This window comes from Protopterus annectens, chromosome 3.part0 (genome assembly GCF_019279795.1).
Source record: "Protopterus annectens isolate FY-2018-M chromosome 3.part0, PAN1.0, whole genome shotgun sequence".
In the NCBI taxonomy this organism is placed as follows: Eukaryota; Metazoa; Chordata; order Ceratodontiformes; family Protopteridae; genus Protopterus; species Protopterus annectens.
In genome coordinates, this window is record NC_056731.1 from 637195061 (window position 1) to 637218793 (window position 23733).

Consider the following 23733-nt stretch of genomic DNA (forward strand, 5'->3'; position numbering starts at 1 on the left):
TAGAAAGGCTGTTGGCCCAGATGACATCCCAATGGAAGCATGGAGGTGCTTAGGAGAAATGGCAGTGGAATTTTTAACTAGATTGTTTAATGAAATTTTGGAAAGTCAGAGGATGCCTGAGGAGTGGAGAAAAAGTGTTTTGGTACTTATCTTTAAGAATAAGGGTGATGTGCAGAGCTGCAGTAACTACAGAGGGATAAAATTGATCAGTCACATCTTGAAGTTATGGGAGAGAGTAGTAGAAGCTAGGTTAAGAAGGGAGGTGATGATTAGTGATCAGCAGTATGGTTTCATGCCAGGAAAGAGCACTACAGATGCAATGTTTGCTCTGAGAGTGTTATTAGAGAAATACAGAGAAGGTCAGAAGGAGTTGCATTGTGTCTTTGTAGACTTGGAGAAAGCATATGACAGGGTGCCTAGAGAAGAGTTGTGGTATTGTATGAGGAAGTCGGGAGTGTCAGAGAAGTATGTAAGTGTGATACAGGATATGTACGAGGGTAGTGTGACAGTGGTGAGGACTGCAGTGGGAGTGACAGATCCGTTTAAGGTGGAGGTGGGATTATATCAGGGATCATCTCTGAGTCCTTTCTTATTTGCAGTGGTGATGGACAGATGAGATCAGACAGGAGGCCCCGTGGACTATGATATTTGCAGATGACATTGTGATCTGTAGTGAGAGTAGGAATCAGGTTGAGGAGACTCTGGAGAGGTGGAGATATGCTCTAGAGAGCAGAGGAATGAAGGTCAGTAGGGCTGACAGAATATATGTGTGTAAATGAGAGGGAAGGTAGAGGAATGGTGACGATGCAGGGAGTAGAGTTGGTAAAGGTGGACGAGTTTAAGTACTTGGGATCAACAGTTCAGAGTAATAGTGAATGTGGAAGAGAGGTAAAGAAGAGAGTACAGGCAGGGTGGAATGTGTGTAGAAGAATATCAGGAGTGATTTGTGACAGACGGGTACCAGTAAGAGTGAAAGGGAAGGTCTACAAGACAGTAGTGAGACCAGATTTGTTATATGGGTTGGAGACAGTGGCATTGACAAAAAGGCAGGAGTCAGAGCTGGATGTGGCAGAGTTAAAGATGTTAAGATTTGCACTCGGTGTGACTAGGATGGATAGGATTAGGAATCAGTATATTAGAGGGTCAGCTCATGTTGGACAGTTTGGAGACAAAGCAAGAGAGACGAGATTGCATTGGTTTGGACATGTGCTGAGGAGGGATGATGGGTATATTGGGAAAAAGATGCTAAGGATGGAGCTGCCAAGGAAGAGGAAAAGAGGAAGGCCTAAGATGAGGTTTATGGACGTGGTGAGAGAGGACATGCAGGCGGTTGGTGTGACAGAGCAAGATGCAGAGGATAGGAAGAAATGGAAAGAGATGATCTGCTGTGGCGACCCCTAACGGGAAAAGCCGAAAGATGATGATGATGATGATGCCAATACCTATATACCTCTGGAACAATGTGCCAGTCGGGGGGGCATGTATAGTATGATGTGGAATGCATGTACCTACAGCCAAAGCCTTCTTCCCTTCATGCAACTGTTATGAGCCGAAATTAGTTCTTTTTGCAGACTCCCCCATTTATGTGCTGTAGCATTTCTTCAACATATGGCCGTTGGTTCCAACAACTCTTGCAGCATGTGCTTCCCATGATTTCCTATTTTCAGAGTTTGAATCCTACAACCACAGGAAGATGGCACAGTGCCATGCTGGCTTTATGGGATCCCAGTTACATGTGTGCCATGACGTCTGCTCCCCTCAGTCACTGACATCCACCCCGGGGCTGTTATTGTTTCTTAGGCATTTTATGAGGTAAGACTGTTACTCAACTCTGGGAAGCTCCACATATACAGAGACTTTATTGAAGTTTCTCATGCAATGTTTTAAGACCACATTTAAACAGTGTTTAGAGATACTAGCTAAAGCTCTTTAAACTTTATACATTATACATAATACTTTATGAACTGCTGACACAATCTGTGTTAGTCCTAAGAACAGATACTGTCAACAGCAACTACACTAGCCCATCCCTTCCTGCCCAGCTCCTCCAGTATGCAGACTGCTAATGGAATCCTTGTCATCTGAGGCATAGCTAGGGCTAAACTCTCTGTGCGACTGAGCCAGTGGATTCCATACTTTCATGCACACTTCCACTTTCTTATAGAGGTTCGGTGGCTCTTGTATTATTTTTATATCTTTTTTTAAGTCAGTGTCTGTTATTCACCAAAAGGTATATTATAGCTGTTTTGCATTCTGTTGACAGATAGCCATATGCCTCCTCGACTTCACTGATCTCTGATTTAATATCATGAGGGTTCTTTGCTGTAGTATGCATCTCTCACCACTCTTTTAAAATCACTTAGTGCTTTGGGTGGGATGCTTCTCCACTATCATAGACTTCAGTGACACTCAGCAGCTGATGACGTTTACTTACATGTATACTTCACTTAGGTCCTGCATGTCATTAATGATTTAAGGGACGGAGGGTTTTGAACTCTCTGAATGAACATTCTTAATACAGTAGCATTAGTGAGTGTTGGGTGAGGAGCACTGATCAGTTATTTACTCATGCATCTTCCTCCATTAATACCTGTAACTCAGTACAAATCCACTTGGTAACTGTAGTGGGTGATCACCAAACAATAACAAAGAAATGGTATACTTAAAGCAAGAATGAGTGATTGACAACAGTGAATAAGGCATATGCCACAAATTCCTTGACAGAAGTAGATAAAGACCTGGGATGGAAGGTGTAAACAGAACTGAAGGCATTGAGTAGATTGCATACTGCAGGTGCTCCTAAACTCCCTATGTCAGTATTTATTTATATCTGCACTAGGAGTTACTTTTAACCTTCTTCATTCATGATTTTCTAGACAAGGACATACAGATAGTTCTTAGGTGAGTTTTCATTTCTGACTATAAAATGCCCTTATATAATTGCTAGGACCTCTTTGAAGATGTTCCCATGACTGTCATTCACTTCTCAAGTCAGAGTCTCACTCTTTCTGAATGTGTGTTCGTCCTTTTATCCAGCCTGCTCTCTCATTTTACATAGCCCGTCAGGAAATAACTAATGACACAACATACAGGCCATGTAGAGCTAAAGTGTTCCTTTGCATTATTTTAGCATCCAGGCCCATGGCTACTATATGGAATGGGAGATAACTGTAGTTAGTGTTAAACTGTTTGTTTCTCTGAGGGATTTTATTTGAAATTCACTGAAATAGATATTGTTATATGTATTTTACTATGATCAAATATTAAGTGATGTTTGGCTTTATACACTGCAATTCATATCTGAAACACATCTACTTTCACCTTCAAACCTATGCCCACATCTATATAAAGCTATTCTTAAATAAATTCAAACCATGCTCTACTTTAGCTGATGACCTACCAAGTGAGAACCTTAAAACACCTGCCAATAGCATTGCCTCTCCTGACTCAGCCCTTATAAATAGGTGAGTCCAGGAATTCCACTTTCCATTTCTCTGAAAAAAAAAATCATACATTATCCCTCTACACAGCAGGGGAAATTCAATACACATCCATAACTTTAGACCTATAACAGTCTTATCCCTCCTCTCCAAAATATTTGAAAAATATATTTAAATGCAATTGCTAAACTATCTCCTGCAGGAAGAAGTTCTATTTCTCACACAACATGGCTTCTGTCCCTCCCATAGTACTAACACTGCACTTCTAACCTATATCGATACTGTCAATAAAGTCAGAAGTAACAAACTAGATTCCTCTTTATTTCTAGACTTGTGTAAAGCGTTTGACACAGTTTGTCCTGAATCAGTCCACCCTTCTTTGGTTCAATAGGTATCACTCTTGTCCAATAGGTATCAGTCAGTAAAATGGCACTCCACCCTCTCTCATCTCCCAGTCAAGGCTCTATCCTTGGTCCCCTCCTCTTTAACATTTTCACCAATACCCTCCACGTATCCACACAGCAGGCCTCCCTAATACAATATATAGATGGCAGCACACTCCTATGCTTATCAGATGACCTGGCACATCTCCAAAAAGTTAATCAGGAAGCTTTAACAGCCAGTGAAATATGGCTTTGTAACTCACAACTCATACTCAACCCAAAAAAAAACAAACTACTTTTTCCAAAAATCCCTGTCTCATAAAACAAATTTAAAATCCTTTCTCTTAATAATACAACAATTGAAGTCACTTCTTATTGCAAATTATTTGGGAAGATATTAGATGATTATCTTAAATAAGAACTACATATACAAAATTGCATTAAAAATCACCAAAAACTAGGGATGCTTTAAAACCAGCAACTTTCTTGCCAACACAACTAAAACTACTGTTGCCACTGCTTACCTCCTCCCCTCAATACTTTATGGTACACCCATCTATACTAACCTCCAGGCATTACAAAAAAAACGAACAATGCTGTAATAAAGTGGATAAATATGCAGCAAACATCCCTTTCCAAACACTGCATAGAACTAAAAAACGAAAAAGTCTAAATTGGTTAAAAGTGTAACATCAACAAACATATACACAGCTTCCTACCAACTATAAAATTTTCCAGCATCCATCTGCTTGTCTATACTATTTACCATTTCACATAACTATGTTGTCACTCGGTCATTACAATCTATTGACTAAAAACTCCACTCTGTCCACAAACCTAACAAATCTGCTGGGCATGGTCTGCACTCATACTATGTTGCTAAGGCTTGGAAGTCTTTATCTGTAAACTTCAGATCACTACCCTCCCTCCAGTCCTTTAAAAGCATTCTGAAAGACTTCCTATCCAAAATACAGCACTGTTCTTCCTTAACCCCAGGAAATCCTTATATATGAACAAATACCTATTCATACCTTCCACTTCCTTACCACCCCCCCCTTCTTCACTCACTTCCTTACTTCTGTCAGTTTCTCTCCCTCATGACTCTCTGTCTAAATATGCCATAACAGTGTTTTTTTGCCCCACTTCATACTGTAGTTCCTGTTTGTATGATAGTAATTTACCTTTAATTTCTCTAAATATTAAATCATTGTTATATAACTTGTATCTATTCGTAACCAGTGTATTTACAGTATGTTTAATTTGATATACTTATTGAAAGTGCTAATGTTTTTGTACTATTTTTGACGTTTGGAAAAGTATTGTTAAAATGTTTTTGTAATACATTGCCTCCACTGAAAATGGGCATCTATCCAGTTTGACTTTCCTGGTAATCAAATGTCAGTAAGTGAACAAAATAATGTGTATTAAAGTACATAAAGATATAACCAAAGTACCTTCACAGAATTTCTTTTCATATGGAACACCATCTTCTGGATCTGTACCCTATAAAAAGAAAGCAAAAAATTACAAGGTATACCCTGTGATATTATAACTGCTACCTATGCTGGAGACACAATTCAGTGCACTGAATTTGAATCTATAGTAAGTCTACTTTTTGCCTCTAAGCAGGACAGTAAAACACAATATGATGAGTTGTGATGATCTTAATAATTGTTCAGTATGATTCTTATGCAGATGTACAACACTCTTACTGATAGCTTAGAAAACAGTAAACTTTCCTGTTTACATTTTTCCACCATTATTTAGAAGGAAGTTTATTGTCTGTTACGGAATTATAGCTATAAATCATATAAAAGGCCTAGATCTTTTCCCCAAACAGGCATGTATATAATTAGCAGCACTGATTGTTTTTATCAGACATTTATACTGCTGAGTTGTATAGGGACATGTTGTTTGTATGTAGGCTAAGCGAATAGCACTTGGCTAAAAGCTGCATTCATCACTGTGGTCAGAGTTTTGTCCTTACCCAGAAGTGCAGCAACATTAAGCTGAAGTATGTGGGTGCAAGTGACAAAGTCCTCGTATGGGGGACATAGGAGCTTGCCCCTCAGCAACAAAACAGGTCACACCGCACAAAGCAAGTTAGTTGCTTTTTGACTGACTTAAGTTTCAAAAAACAGTACTTTGTAGAACTGTCATAGAACCAAGCTGTACTCAAGTTCTTTCACCTTATTTGTGTAAAATAAAGCTTTGCTGTCCCTCACGAATCTTGTAACAGCCATTGTTAGGACAACTTCTACAATGACTGCAGTGCATTTTAATCTAAGAGAGGTTTTTATTTTCAGGCCTTTTGAGAATATTTTATACTGAAGGCAGCAGTCATATCTGCAACCTATAGCAATGTGTCTGATGGAAAACAAGTGAAGTGGAACTGGAGGAAATATTCAAACTTCACATAACAATTCTTTGATATTCTTGGCTATATGCAAGCATAGGCCATGCCTACTATGGTGTGCATTGTTAAAATATTTATTTTTTCAATAAAATATATTAGAATTTAAAATGTAAAAGTCCCTACATTATGGTCATATCTTTTGTTAATTGGCTTTTTTTCCCAGAGTTACTAGTTGCCTAATTTTCCTTTTTTAGTATTAAAAGGACACTGTCCATAAAATGCACCATGCAAGGTTGGGGTGCACTCGTGCTACTGACTACGTTTTTGGTGCTGGTGTACAATTTGAAAAAACTCTGGCTATACATTTTGCAACTTCAGTGCATACAGCAGAGTAGTAGGACAAAATTGCTAATTTGGCAGGAGACTAACACTGCAGTAAGATGTTGATGCTCTGTTGGATAGATGGAAAATGCCTGTTTATAGTCAAAAGTTAAACTTGAATAGATCAAGATCTTAGAGATAATAAGAGGGAACCAAATCTGATCTGGAAAAAAAGTTTTCATACCTCTGAACTGTTTACTTTTATTAATGCTAAGAGAAGTGCATGTTGTTTTTTGTCAGGGAAGGTAAAATACTGGTCCAGTCACACCCAAAAATGTTTCTAACTGTGACAATGCTGTATTAAGCTAAAGTAAATGCAATTATAATTTTTTTCATAAAAAAATGACTGTTGTAAATCTTTCATCATGGAAAATATGCAACCTGTCCAGAGTGTAAAAAATATGTATAATATTGTGTTTGATTGCTTTATATATGTGCAGTAAAATGTTATAAACTGAAACTAATCTGGTTTTTCAAATATGCGCATGGTACCTTCAGATTAACAAAATGTATTACCTTATTTGGACTCTGGCATGTTGAAGACTAAAACTGTGAAAATAAGAAGAAGCATCCAACCAGGAAGGACTGCTGTGGACTCTTATAAATAAAGAGAAAGTAACCGTTTGTGGAGTTACTGCATTATTTCTAGACTGTGCATGAGGTCCAGATTCCTGAAGCAGAGCTGAAGCTACATTCTGTTTGGCTTTGCAGATATACAACAACCTGCCTTTTAAGCCATAGATACAAGCACACATTCAATATTTGTCTTAAACTACTGGTACTGACAGAGCCACATAAGCTGTGAATGTTACTTTATTTGTTTAAAAGCATTTATTTGTATGTTTTTTGTGCAGACTTATAGTCAATGGAGTATTTGATTTTACAAAGTGTATTGCTTGGCTTTATTTGCTTGAAATAAAGAGTTGTATTATTGAAATGTAAATGCTTGTTTTTGGTGATTTATTTATTATTAGCTTGTGAGCATGCACACTAGAATGCTGTGCTAACAGTTGACTTCACCCTTTTGAAGAGTTACTAATGAAGCAATTGCTAATATATAAATAATAAACAGTTGGCTTATATATGTGTATATATATATATATATATATATATATATATATATATATATATATAGATTTATGTCAGATGCTCGAGTTTGCAGAAACTCAAAATTCATATGGATGAGACCATATGATTGAGTTTCCAAAAACAGAACATCAAAAAAACCCCACAAAAATCTACTGTTTTTACATTTATGCAGGGTAGGAAGCCCCCTGTGCTCCCCACACCCCCTGTAAATGATATATACCAATTTCTAGATCACACTACAGAGAAGAAAAGGGTAAATTTCCTGATATTTGCTGTACAGCGATCTCCATTCAAAAGCTTTGAGTTTTAAAAAACTCAATCATATGGTCTCGACCATATGAATTTCAAGTTTCTGAAAATTCAATCAACTGATAGGAATCCATCTATATATATGTGTATGTGTGTGTGTGTGTGTGTGTGTGTGTGTGTGTGTGTTTGTGTGTGAATAAATATATATATATATATATATATATATATATATATATATATATATATGTATATGTACATACACACACACAGCAATATATGTATATATATATATATATATATATATATATATATATATATATATATATATATATATATATGGGTCTACTTCAAAACAATAAAAGACCACATTACTGAAGACAACATCACTGAGATGACAACACTGAAACCTGACTTTTGCAAATGACCAGAATGACAAAGGATTTCACTGGGTAAGTAATGAGGTGGCTAACAAGAGGAAATTTTCCCTTTTCCCCACTGTAGTGCAATCCCAGAGTTGTTATATTTAGTTGGGGGGTGATTGGAGGCTGTGGGTGGCATAGCCTCCCACCTCGATGGGTTTGAGGTGGCGCAGTGTCTTTCGCTGTTAGATGGTTACCAACCGGATGCTTACCCTGAGAAATCCCTTGGCATTGTGGACATTCGTGAAAGTCAGGTTTCAGCGATGTCATCTCAGTGATTTTGTTTTTGGTAATGTGGTATTTTGTTGTTTTGAAGTAGCTCCATAGATATATATATATATATATATATATATATAAAAACATATATATATATATATATATATATATATATATATATATATATATATATATATACACACACATATATCAAACCAAGATCACTTCCAAGTAGTCCACAGCAGATGAATAAAACATTAATTTAATAGCAGGATAAAATACAGATAAGCGCTTTCACAATAAACTTCATCAGATCTAAAAATACATTGCTAAGTTCATCATTATAAAACACAAGGACTATTCCAGATTGCCAATCAATTCAAAGTGCATCTAGCAACACTAATTACCATAGTAACTTAATAAATCAGTCTTAAAGTTATAAGCCAAATATAAAAAATAATAAAAAATAAATAAAAAATAAAAATAATATAGAGTTACATCCTGTGTGTGTGTGTGTGTGTGTGTGTGTGTGTGTGTGTGTATACATATATATATATATATATATATATATATATATATATATATATATATATATTAATACTTAAAAAAATATACATTTGTAGATTTTACAGATTTTATACATTTTTCAAGGGTCTGGCTCTCAGAGCCGGCTGTATAGATATATTGTCATTCAGCCCTGGATGGCAATGTGCTCTTAATAAAAAAATCCATCTAAACTCTGCCTGATACGTTCTATGTGTAAGATCCCCCTTATTAATGTTCTCATACATCAATTCTAACACCAAAAATCTAAAGGTATGTTGCATGCCAGTATTAATCATATATTTTGCTATAATACTATAACTCATACCCCTGCGTGCACAATAAAGATGGTCACGGATGTGCTCTCGTAGGCGTCTATTCGTCTTGCCTACATAAAATGAGTAACATCTGTTGCACAGTGCTAAATATACTAAATCTTTTGAGTTATAGTTAGCACGTGGTAAGCATGAGAACTTCTTACTATCCACGGGATGTATAAAACATCGAGATGTATCAATGTGGGTACAAAAGGAACAACTATTACATCTTCTCATCCCATACTCAGGTGTGATTCTCCCTAACTGATTAGTAGCCTTGGGATAGCATAACTTTTGTTTCAGTGACTTTTTATTTTTATAACCAAACAATGGTCTATCACCAACAAGCCTATATATATTCTGATCTGTGCACAATATTGAGGAGGCATTTTAGCTGATATGTCATTTTCTAAAGTTCTCAAATGTTCATGTATGAGTTTAGTAACACTCACCATTTCGTCATTGTCTGCAGTTAGTGCAGTGGCATCATCCATAAGCAAAGGATTCACATCATCTCTCAAAAAAGTAGATAACCTTATTAACTTATCGTTCCATTGTTTGTGGGGTGTAACGCCACGTTCAGTAGCAATGTTGCCATCAGCCATGTCCTTCTCAGCCAACCTCATGTGCCAATAGCTACGCCAATTTGGTCATGGTGACATGGAAGGAGGAGATCATGTACAAATTAGACTCACATATGAGTCATGTGTTGTTCTACCGTTGTTTTGTCGATGACCTCTTCATGTATTGGAATGGTACCACCAGTGAGTTGCATCAGTATGTCAATGAGTTGAATTCAAGTACCACTTTCCTTAACTTTTCTTATGTATGTTCTGATAAGTTTATTGATTTTTTTGGATATTAGACTATACATGAATGAAGATCACACTTTTCATACCCATTTATACAGGAAAGATTGCTATAGGCCCACCTATGCACATCGAAAAAGTATGCACCCACGTCATATATTTAGAAACACACTAAAAGGTCAAGGCCTGAGCACTAGTCATTTACACAGTAGAGACACAGATTTTGAGAAGGGACTTCAGACAATGAAGTCTGATTTTATTTCTAGGGGTTACAAAGCAAATGAGATTGATAATATTCATGACAGTGTTAAACTCTGTAGGACAACTGTTGGGAAACCTTATTTTTCTTCATTGGCAATGAGTGACCATAGGGAAGTGAACAATAAAAGTAACAGTAATAATAATACTATCTTTTTTGGTTTAACATATTCCAGTGATGAAAGGAAAATTAGAGATATTATATGCAAACACTGGTCAATATTGTGCACAGATCAGAATATATATATATAGCCTTGTTGGTGATAAACCATTGTTTGGTTATAAAAATCAAAAGTCACTAAAACAAAAGTTATGCTATCCCAAGGGTTTATATTAGTACATCGAAGTATTACTACTTCGAATGTACTAATATCGAACCCTTTGCATCGAACACTGAATATAGCGAAGCTGCAGAATATTGAATACTTTCCTAGGGGAAAGTATTCGGTGAGCCATTTCTGCAGCTTCACTATTTCCTCGACTGTGGAGCGAAGGTTACGGACCGGGATAAGGTAAGTGTGCGAATGAAGATGAGTGTGTGATAGGGACCTTAGGGTTAGGGAGCAGGTAAAGTGAGTGTGCGATAAAGACTTTAGGGTTAGGGAGTGGGTAAGGTGAGTGTGCGGTAGTTACGGACCTTAGGGTTAGGGTTGGGTTAAGGTAAGTGGATAGCTAGTGGTGTATATATGGTTTAGTGTAGGGTTTTGTGAAGTGTATTTGTGTGGATTATGTATTTTGGTGTGCTTGTGTTTTGTGTATGTTTGTTGGAACAGCAAATTTTTTCCCTGGGAAAAAATTTGCTGTTCTGAGTGTTCGATGTCGTGGTGTTTCGAGTGGAATGGTTTGATATTAGAACATTCGATGTATTAATACTTCAATATTCTAATATAAACCCTATCCCAGGACTACTAATCAGTTAGGGAAAATCGCACCTGATTATGGGATGAAAAGATGTAATAGTTGTTCCTTTTGTACCCACTTTGATACATCTGGATGTTTTATACATCCCGTGGATAGTAAGAAGTTCTCACGCTTACCACGTGCTGACTATAACTCAAAAGATTTAGTATATTTAGCACTGTGCAACAGATGTTGCTCATTTTATGTAGGCAAGATGAATAGAGCACATCCGTGACCATCTTTATTGTGCATGCAGGGGTATGAGTTATAGTGCTATATCAAAATATATGATTAATACTGGCATGGAACATACCTTTAGATTTTTGGTGTCAGAATTGATTTATGACAACATTAATAAGGGGGATCTTACAAATGGAACGTATCAGGCAGAGTTTAGATGGATTTTTTATTAAGAGCACATTGCCACCCAGGGCTGAATGGCAGTATATCTATACAGCCAGCTCTGAGAGCCAGACCCTTGAAAAAGAAATAAAATCTGTAAAATCTACAAATGTATATTTTTTAAGTATTACTAGATATATATATATATATATATATATATATATATATATATATATATATATATATATATATATATATACATACATACACAGGATGTATTTCTATATTATTTTTATTTTTTATTTATTTTTTACTATTTTTTATATTTTGCTTGTAACTTTAAGACTGATTTATTAAGTTACTATGGTAATTAGTGTTGCTAGATGCACTTTGAATTGATTGGCTCTCTGGAATAGTCTTTGTGTTTTATAATGATGAAGTCAGCAATGTATTTTTAGATCTGATGAAGCTTACTGCGAAACTGCTTATCTGTATTTTATCCTGCTATTAAATTGTTTTATTCATCTGCTGTGGACTACTTGGAAATTATTTTAGTTTGCTATTACCTATTGTTTGCGTTCCAGTAGTTTACTTTCTTCAGGCATCATTGATACATATTCTCCATATATATATATATATATATATATATATATATATATATATATATATATATATATATATATATATCACACACACACACACACACACACACACACACACACACACACACATATATATATATATGTAGAGAGAGAGAGAGACAGTCAGAAACAGTGTGGTTCAGGATACTATATTCCCTGACCATCATAGTAACAATAAGGCATATGTAACCTTAGATGTAGTTAGGATTGGCTACTTCATCCAGCTAGAATCTCATTGCTTTTGTGCTCCAGCCCTCTTACTCTGATTTGTGTTAATGGTAATCGAGTCCCCATAACATTGTTCTGTGGAGGATGGTGGTCTGATGGTTACCCTTCATAATCATCACTGTTGGGCTTTTCCACCTTACACTGCTACTAACCTTCTCCCTTGTTCTATGTAGAAATGTTGGTTTGATATTTAAAAGTATTGGCCAAATAAGTAAAATTATTTTTCAAGGAGACCTGGGCTGCTCTAGTAAACTGTTAAAGGGAAATTTGGCCAGAAGTCCAAAGAAACTCTTTACTCCTGTCTGAGTGTTATAAATAAGAAGGAAGAATCTCAGTGGCCCAATCAGAAGGGGAGCAGAGATGAACTGATTAGTGGCTGTAGTCTGATAGATAAAAATGTTTGTTCGTAAGCTTTTACAGTATAAAAGACTGCAGTTTGTTTGTTCTGAGAGACAAGACTTTGATTGCTTAGACTCCCATGTACGTATGTTTTCTTACAATAAGGAATATCATTTTACTCTGACGACCTGTGTTGTATGAAATTAGTATTTTTGTACCATAACAATATATGTGTGTGTGAATATATATATATATATATATATATATATATATATATATATATATATATATATATATGCAAATTACCCCTTAAGGCTATCGGGTGTTTCAGCTAAATGCAAGGCAGAAACATGCATGCATGTCCACAGCTAGAGGGGTTTGGCTTTATTGGCCTGAAATTGTCCATAAATTGACATAAAAGTAAAAGAAAAAGTCATGGACATTCAGACATTCAGAATTGCCATTTAGTTGAAACACCTGATATTCTTAAGGGGTAATTTGCATATATCCCATGTTGCCTTTGGTATGAGAGGTTCAAGGTATCACACAGTGGGAAGTCTAGCTTTGCTAAATTTTTCTTCTTGTGTTTTTAACCAATTGGTTTTCCTGTGTGACATTTTTACTCATTGTTTTAGTTCATTTCATATAAGGAGTATTGGGTGTAGCATGCAATAAAACATGCTTTAGTTCAGCAGGAAAGAATAATGCAGTTTCTTTTTAATAAAGAACACAGTTCCAGGAGGTTTGTTACAAAATTCTGTATGCAGAAAATGATCTCACAGTTAATTTTTATGCAAAATGATAGTTTTGGAGTTTTTAGTCTCAAGGTCAGGCAGTTTAAATAAATGTAGCAACTTTTTTATTATTTTTACAAAACAGCTTTTATAGAAGGTAGCAGCATACAGATTCCTTGACAAAGGTTTTCAAAGAATAAACAAGGAACCCTGTCATAACTTGAAGGCTTTAAATAACAGTCAAGAAGAAACAATCTTCTTGAAGGTTTTTCATCAGTGCCTGTTTAAAAGAAATCATACCTCTGGTTTGTGTCTGTTTGAGAATTTTAAAACACAAAGCATTAAGCAGAATCAATGCTCCCAACTTTTATCCCAGAAACGCAAATCCTTTCTTTACTAAAACTTTTGCCTTTCACTTCTCAGCTGCACATAGTCTAAGCTGAACGAAGAAGCATACCTCTGCTGATTATAAACACCCATCTAGCTTCTCTGTGACATAAGGTGAAGGTGTAGGAATTGGGGATAGATTAGAAGGATTTGAAAATGATGGTGGAAAGGGCTAAGTCTTGTCAATATGAACACTGACTGGAAATGCACAAATAATAGCTATAACCCTACGACTTGTTTAACATATTTCAGCAGCTGTATGTTTTATGATTCTAGAAGTAAATGCTTAGTAAATGGGATTTTGGATCACAATTCTATGATCTGTAAATCTGTGAATTCCAGTGTAGGATGAGGAATGGATACCTGGGAAATGATTTATTGAAACTGAAAACAGAATGTAAAAATAAGGACTGTATGGGGAGTGATATTTAGAAATGCATTATGGACAGCAAAACAGTATGGAAATGTTATTATCTAAAGTATGTCTGGTGGATTAAAGCAATGTTCTTTTTTTTTGCCATGGCTCAGTTATATGAAAATAAGAAAAACCTGCATTTTACAAGAGACAGTAAAATGTTATTACACTTATTACACTAATAGTAATATGCATTCTGGTAGAAAAAAATCATCACTTTCACGTGAAAAACTCTGTAAAATACAAAGGACTCTGATTTCTAAAGAACTTATAATAACAAAAATGGAAACCTTCCAACTTGATAATTGCCAGCAAAGACTCCTACACTTGTAAGGCAGTTTAATTTACTTGCGACATCTGTGAAACTGCAGTGGTAGAACTATGTATCAGAATGTAAATAGATTCCAAAGGCTTAGAAGGATCCTATGTGAGTAGAGTGATGTAAACTGAACTACGTATGCTGCTTCACAAAACTCCTCACATTTTCAGTGAGAGACAGCTATATTTTGAAGACTGTTAAAGCATGATGCTGTAGTGGCAAGATAGTCTTTTGTTTTAGGGGCAGAAAAGAAAGAGAACTCACTATCATTACTAAGTAACTGTGAAAGACCATTGAGTAAAAGGAGATCAAAATCTGGTGAGTATAATATTTTTGAGAGTTAGCACAAATGCGACAACCTGCGTAATGAATGACCTCATAGAGTAAATTATAAGTCAGTAGAGATGTCCTTAGGTTAATGGGAGAAACCACATAGCATTTGCTAATGCATGGCAATACAATTCCAGCTTGGGGCTATTAAACATGAAATGTCTGATTTTATTTAAGGAGGTCATTGGCTACTCCGGTCTGTCACCGAGTGAAGAAATAGAGGAGAAGTATATTCCGTAATGCTAACGAACACGCATTTCATAATTTACTGTTAGCTGCTGTCCTGAGCTATGATACACTGTCACATGCTATGTGCATTACTGACAATTTTCTTGAAGCCCAGCTGCATAAACATAAAGGAAAAGTACAGGCTTAGTCCATATCCGAAGTTCTGAATGATGGCACTGTTTCACGAGTTATAATAGTAGAAACAAGGGCAGACTATTTCCCACTTTTCTTAACTTGGCTGCTAGACAGCACAGCTTGGCTACTGTTTTTTTTCTGCTGAAGTAGTTGGGTATACAGACTTCACTGTTCTCCTAATAAGATGATAACAGAAGGCAAGTGCATTAATATGTGGACAGCCATGATAACTGCATAGAGAAGACCAATACAATGATTGTTACAGTGCTTTAATGGAATTAACAAAGTATGCAAACCAGATCACAATGATTGTTACAGTGCTGCAATACTGTTGATGAAGAAGATGGTGTTTCCTTAATCAGAACTCTGAAACGTGTGTATTTAAACCATTTCATGGCTTACCCGAGTAGATGATGGATAGTAAATTTTCTAACTACAAAAGGGTAAGAGACAAGCTTTAGTGTCTTGCACACATTTGCAAAGAGAAGATTGGTTTTGATGGATGTGAATCCAGGCATTCCACAAGTTGCACGGTCTGCATACTACTTTGCTTTGGTGGTTTTTTTTTCATATGGGTTTGCCTTGATGCTTCCTAGCCATGTTAATAAAACAGGTTGTACTTGCGCATGAATGTAAGCCAAAACATGCATTTAGTAGTTTGTTGCAAAGTGGCCTTTTGTACTTCCACTGTTAAAACTACAGGTTCTGTAATCTGCAAAGCTCCATTTGTCGAACCTATGATTACAGACACTAGCTCATAAATACTCTGCACGCAGTAAAATATATTTGATTTTGAGGATACAAATCCTGCTTTCAATGGTTTGGATTTGTAAGTTCTGAAAATGCTACCCTGAAAAAAAAGTTAACCAAATGCAATGTGTCTTGCTACCGTAGCCGTTAATTAGAAATGTTTCACATGCAATACAACTTAAGACAATGTAGCCTTTATACCACCTTTTTATGTTATTGGTTTAACACAAGATATTTAGGGAAGCATGTATTAGGATGCACTAAGCACTTTTAATCAAAATGGAATTTGTTTTATCCTCCTGATATCAGCTTTACTGGACTTGTTATATGTGAGTAACAGCTGCTACAGTAACAGGACAATACTTTTGATTTGTTTTGGAATGTAATCTGCATGTAAACATACACAGACATACATTCTTCTGAGATGTTCATTTAGATGTTAATACTACTTATACAATGGAAAAGCTTCATGTTCTTAAGTACCTTATACTCTGAGCAGAAGCTAAAACACAGTATACCAGACTAATGAGTTCATTAAATGCACTGGAATGGAGATCAGTGCAACACGCAAAAATCACAAATTAAGCCTGCCTTTTTTGCAGTTCACCAAGCAGTGATACTTAATATAACCTTTTTTAAATATAATTCCTTTAGAAATAATTATATTTCTTTATTAAAATTCTGCTACTTGGATGATAGAAAAGCAAAATGCAGCCATCTTTCATATCAAGAAGCTTGCAATACTCAGAGTTTATAAGGCCACACTTACAATGATGGCTGCTGTACTAAAAGGACGCACTGTGAACGTGTCACCATACACCTGGCAATGCACATTACATCCCTAGGCTATTCCCACTGAAGTGTGTCACTGCAAACAGATGGAATGGGAACAGCTTCTTTATTGGAAAATGCAATTTTTTTAAAGTAAAAATAATCCCATTGTGTAACACTGGTACATAATGATGGAGTCATCGGCAATGCCTGTTTGATTGATTCCCTTTTATAGGAATCTGAGAAAGGGCTCTAGTTGGATCACTCATGCTGGGTTCCTGAAACCAAACAATGCACCCACAGCTATGGGTAAAGTATAAATTAATCATACCCTATCATAGTGTCTTTTCATAATATTTTATTTGCAGTACAAGTTTTAGCATAATTCCTGGCTATAAAAATGAGTTATAAATGTAATGTCTGTGTAAAACTAATAGTGTTTCTCTCAATCATGAATATACTGATTGGGTCATAAAGGCTGACAGTTCCTGCTCAGCTATATTCTACAGCATATAATTAAGGAAATGAGATATAAAATGTTTTATTTAGGAATACAAACACACACACACACACACACACACACACACACACACACACACACACACACACACACACACACACACACACACACACACACACACACACAGACACCCTCACTCACATATCTTTCTTTATGTCTGTACTTGTCTATATATGTATGCATCCATCCATTAATATATCTATCTACAAAATGTGAAACATCTAACTTTAAAAGCCAAATGGGAATACATAGGGAGTTTAGCGTATTAAAATCCACTGTATTTTCAAATACATAATGCACATCAGCTTTGACATTACATATTTTGTTATTGATATAGTTTAGTGCATACTGATTAAATGCCTGTAATAACTGTTCCTAACAGCCTTTGTCACGCTACACTAATAATTGGTATCACCTGGATTTTGCTAGAAAAAGAATACATCAGGTCACTGTTAGTCAGATTGCATGTACCAATTATTCGTTTATTTACTCATTCGTGATGGTGGTGACCAACATAATATCCTGATTTCATTTACTTAGCTCTATGGTTTCAATGCTGCCACTGCATGCTGTTCATTTCCAGGTAAAATCTATTATTTGTAATACAGAGACACAGTTATTTTTCTAGACTACTGAAATACATTTCCAGAAATCATGAATGTGGGCAGTTTTGTCATTGATTTACTTCTCTTAAAATCTGCAGGTCCTTGAACATGCTTCTTAAACTGTTTCACCCTAATAAAATGATTACTAGCCAACGTGGAGAAGTCTTTTGGATCTGGTCTTTTCATTTCTTCAAGTGGTGCAACCATAGTCACTTACAAAAGTCCTGACTCTTTGAAGTACCACCTATATGCAATGGAATGTAATGTTCCCCAATTAATAAACTCATTACAAGGCTATCTTCATGTCAAAGTGGGTATTTCAAAAAGTTTTGAAAATGTTTGGAGATCTGTAAAATAGGCAGCTAAAAAGAACCTCCGCAGTTTCCGGAATTCTTGGACACTGCATGTGTTATCCTTGCTGAGATTATTATAGCTATTATGTGTATTATAGGTAAAATGGCCATCATTTGTAACAGAAATATAAAAGGCATAATCCATTTCCTACTACTCACAATTATACACCTACAAAATGTCTCCCTGTCAGCCAATTGTTATGGATTGATTCACTGCTATGGACTGCACAGTTTGATTTCATCTTTGCCTTTTGATGAATTGTTCTAAATCATAATGAGCGTGAAGACATATAGTTTCAGCTCAGATTGTAATTATAACACCAAAGGTAGCCATGAACTTGGCTTCCACATAAGTCTTTTACTTTGTTGCATGGGGCTTACATACTTCATGTAAGTGCTGTATAGAATTCATATTCTGGGGATGGAAAGAATAATCCAGTATTGTTATTGTTCACACATTAACATGTTAGCATTTAACCTGGTTCTGTCACAGACTTACTTGAGACAGAATTTACAGAGCCACTGGGCAGTTTTGCTTTGTATCATATACTTAGGTGTTGCTCTTCTTTTTTAACACTTTGAAATAGACAATGGCATCTTATACTTATTATTGTGTTAAATGCAATAACACCTACTTCCATGGTGTGATGACTAAAAAATCAAATCTAAGGATTTACTTAATATTTTATTTAAAAACATGCAGATGTTTATCATGGCTTCTAGGAAACCAAGTATCAAACATTCTAAAACATATTTTCTTAGTAGTGGAAGAGTGGAGGGGCTTTAATTTTTATTTTTTTCTTGTCATTGTTGCATTGGTAATATCTATACAGATTTTAAACATTTTCTTGGCAAATAAGGGTTTTATTTGAACTTCACTTTATTCTTGATGAAAAGTAAGATTAATAACAAAAACATACTTGCATACTCGTGCAATTATTTTAATTACATGCAGAATAAAGATTTCTATTACTTTATTCACAAATGAATGCAAATAATAACAAGCAGCTAAGGAGAAAAGATGGTCTAATAACTTAATACTTATACTTTACATCAAAAATATAACATTGTGAGGTAAATTATCAATTAATATCTATATGAACAATTAGCATTCTGTTTGCATTGAGACACAATACTGTAGTAACACTTTTGGGTATTTAGACGGTCAGTTTATATTATTAAGCTTAGCTTAAATGAACTGAATGGTCATGGGGGAGATGGTGCTATGATCACATAATTCATGTTCAAACTATACAATTCAACAAGAAAAAAACAGCCTTGGAAACTGACAACAATCAGTTATGATGAGACATAGTAAATGGATAACAATAAACCAATGATGTAAAAAGGGATACTGTCATTATTAGAGACATATATTTATTTACAAGAGTATCTACAGACATCAACATCACCAGGTATCCAACCAAAATGAGCAAGGACTAACAGTTACATAGGCACCTACAACTACAGCATTCACCAAGAGGAATGCAACTGCATTGCACACCCAACTACCACCGCCGATATACACATAATTACATGGCCATCTCTACCACCAAAACCAAAAATAACATTTTTAAATGATGTCACCATCACTAAGGGTAACACAGTTTCATTAACAGCCTTAGCTACCAGTAACAAAGAACACAGAATTATACTGCTAAACAGCACCACCAAGTGACACACAATTTCATAGATACCAACAATGGCCAATATCAAGGTGGGCATTAAGTTACATGGCCAGCCCAAAAGCATAACCACTGAGAGGCACATGATTACAACTATCAACTACTTCTACAAAACAGCATGCAGTTACTTGGGCATCTCAATGGACAAAACAGGGAGACACACATTTACCTGGACAAACTGACTTAAACATCACCACAAACACATTTATAAGGGTATTTCCAGCCTACCAAGGGTAATGGACACACAATTACATGGGTATTTCCACCCCATACAACCAAGTGACAGAGTTACATGAGCACCTCCACACACTAATGCCACGTGACGCAGAGTTAATGGATACCACCAAATCCAACCCCAAAGAACACATAATTATATGGATATCCCAAACAGCTAGTAACAGAGAGCATGAGATTGCTTGGGCATCAAAAATCAGCAGCAGCCCCAGAATCAGCAAGAGACACAATGACATGAGCTCCTGAATTACCATTACTAAAGGACACACAGTTAAGGGATATCCAAAACATTACCATCTACATGGTACTGCCAACTATTAGCTGGGCACGTCAACCATCATCAAAAGGCATGGTGATTATGCTCCAATATCTGGAAAAATGACAAATCATTTAAGCACTTCTGCAGTGTGAGACCTGATTTTATTTATTGTTAAGCACCTCCTGCTTAAGCACCTCCTGCTTCACATGTTAAAATTGTGTATTGCACTAGGCAGTTAAACCTGCCAGTACTGACCAGCAAATGACAGTGGCAGAATTATAAAAAGACCACTGTCTGTACTAGTAATGTGTCTCTGACTTTCTGTCATGTAAGAGAGTATGTTAGACTGTGTTTTTGACAGCACTCTCTAAGTGCTTCATGGCTTTGAAAGCTGGCAAATCGCTTAGCACATTTTTTCTGTAACTAGTAACTTGAGATACATTCCTGGCATCCATTAACTTGAGATAAATTCCTGGCATCCATATCTGGACATATACTAAGCTGGTTATGGTTGGTGACCTGATCAAAATCCAGTATATAGTCACTAGGGCAACCCCACCACCAACATGCATGGTTTCATGGATACCCCAAAATCACCTGTATGGACACAGAATTTTAAAATCATTCCCTAACACCATCAAGGGATACACAATTATATTAACACCGGCGGTTACTAATAGCAGGGTGCAGACAGTTTATGTAGCCAGTTTACCTTCCTGATCTAGACAGGTGCTAATGGTGAAGAAAGGTGAGTAGTCATTGTAAAACTATGGTTTATCTGCTCATATTCATTATACTACAATTACTGAAGCCAGTAATAATAAAATGTGCTGCAATAATGACTGATAGAAATACTTCTCTACATTTTTATAAATTTAACTGAGCTGCTAATATCCCTTGGAAGTAAATGCCAGATCACCTGTCCTGCATTAACTGTTAGTTGTGGCTAGTCTTTCATTTCTATACGTGAAGCTTTATGCAAGCCAGACTTTCAGTCTTCAAAATGCCACCTTACCTAATAGCTTAAAAACACATGCAGACATACTTTCTTCAACATACTAATTTCAGTAACTTTTTCATGCAATGTACAGTGGTATATGTGTGAGTCTGTAGTCTGTGTATGCATGTATGTATATGTATGTGTGTGTGCGTGCATGTATGTATGTGCACATTAGATAAATGAGATGATTATGATAACACAGTTTTTACTGGATTTTTTAAAGCATTTCTTATTGCTATTGTGTAATGATGCATGATTTCCCAAATGCACTTTTGTCAAATGAGTTGGCTGTAGTGGGTCATCTCCTTTATTTTGAGGTGCAGCAGTCTCAGAGTTCTTCATTTTAAGTAGCTGTGCAGTGATATACACAGGATGCAGACACCTGTGCTGCTGTTGATCTGCAAGGCAGGGGGAGATGAAGACCATTCTCTAGTTAAAACTTACATGTTTCTTTAGTGTTTTCAGTCACTTCATGACTCTGAACATTTCTCAGCAGCCCAAGAGTACTTGCCTTTCTGCGTGAGCCTTCATTTATGCCTCAGATCTGAAGTCACTGTATCACACTAGCCCACATAAGACCTGTGTTGGCTCATGACATTTAGTTCTTCTGAGGAATAAAGATGAAGTGAGTGAAATGGAGATTCAGATGCTCAGATCTTTCACTCTCCATGAATTAAAACAGGTAGCACTGGTCTTTGAAAATCATGGCAGGGAATCAGAAAGAGGAGCATTTTCTTATTTTTCACAATAGAAGGTCTTTATTTACTCGACCCTTTATAGTTAATGATAGGGAATCTTTGTGTACAAGGAGCAAAGATTAATCTGATGGCCAAAATCATAGCCCTAAGCCTAAGTCTCAGTAGTGAAGGGGTGTACAGGGGCCCTTTGTAAACATGCAAGTCTCATTGAAACAAGCATTTGTAAATTGTAAAAAAAAATGTAATGAAGTTGTCTGTAAATAAAATCCACAACAGTTGCACATAAGTAAAACTAAGGAGCTGCTCAAACTGGTTACCTATTATATTCTCGAAAGCCGACAATGTCGAATCCGACATTGTCGACACGAGAATAGTGAAAGTGTAGAACATCGAACGGGTAAACAGAAATCTCTCTAAGGGGAGATTTCCATTTACTTCAATGTAGTGCGGTCTCGGAGCTGGTATATTTAAGCTGAGGGTGTGGGGGGTGCAGGGGTGCTTGGCCCCCTGCCTACACCCTTTAGATTTTCTTTTTTATTTTTATTTATTTTTTCTGAACATTGGACAATTTAATGGTTCATCATTAAGCGTCGACCTTTAGTGATTCAAACCACTAAACTTTTGATGTTCTAATATAGACCTGCTCAAACTATACATGAGGACAGCAGCAGTGGTGAGCTTCATGCAGAAATAATCTCTGACAAACATCTTTTAATTTGAGTACCTCCTTCCTTTGGACTGTCTTCTAGGAGGACCACTAAGATTAAATACCCAAACATTACATCTGTTAGTAACATTATGCATCAAAGCAATGCTGTCTGTAATGCATTCCTAGGTGAGGTGAGTGAATATAACAGTAGCCTTTACAGAACAACCCTATCAAAACCTGTCCTACCATGGGTCTGATCAACCTAGGGGCAAACAGAGGTAATATTCTAAAAAGGACGCTTAACTAATGTAAGAGATGCAGTTATTCGCATTATTAGATGAGGATTTGAGAAAAAGCAATAGAATTAACGATTAAAGGAGGAACTTTGCTCTGATAGATGTTTAGTCCTCAGCATCCTTCTTGCCAAATCTCATCCCTGTGGCTTCTATAAAAGGTAAATGTCTTTTAACAGCAGGATAGTTCCTGAAAATTGTCTTTATGGAATCTGAAAAGTCTCCTTTGATCCTTTAAATCTCTTTTAATTTCTTTTACTGAATTTATTTGCTAGGCTAAAAGTGTGTGTAATATGGAAATACAGACATTGTATAACAGAACTTCATATTGTATGCACAGACTTTTATCTTGGCAAAAACTTAAAAAGAATTATTATAGAAATATTAACGGTCAATGATTGTCATATCTTGTTGTGAATTCTGTATATAGTTTCTTGTTTGTATTTTATTGTATATTA

At 36.0% G+C, this 23733-nt stretch overlaps 1 protein-coding gene across 1 annotated transcript in view; it reads right to left on the reverse strand.

The window, feature by feature from the left end:
* Positions 1 to 23733, reverse strand: part of AOAH (acyloxyacyl hydrolase) — a 1217970-nt gene that overhangs the window by 615616 nt on the left and 578621 nt on the right. Inside the window, exon 11 of the mRNA XM_044065645.1 lies at positions 5278 to 5326. Within this exon, the coding sequence (XP_043921580.1) occupies positions 5278 to 5326 (49 nt within the window). The remainder of the gene's footprint in view (positions 1 to 5277; positions 5327 to 23733) is intronic.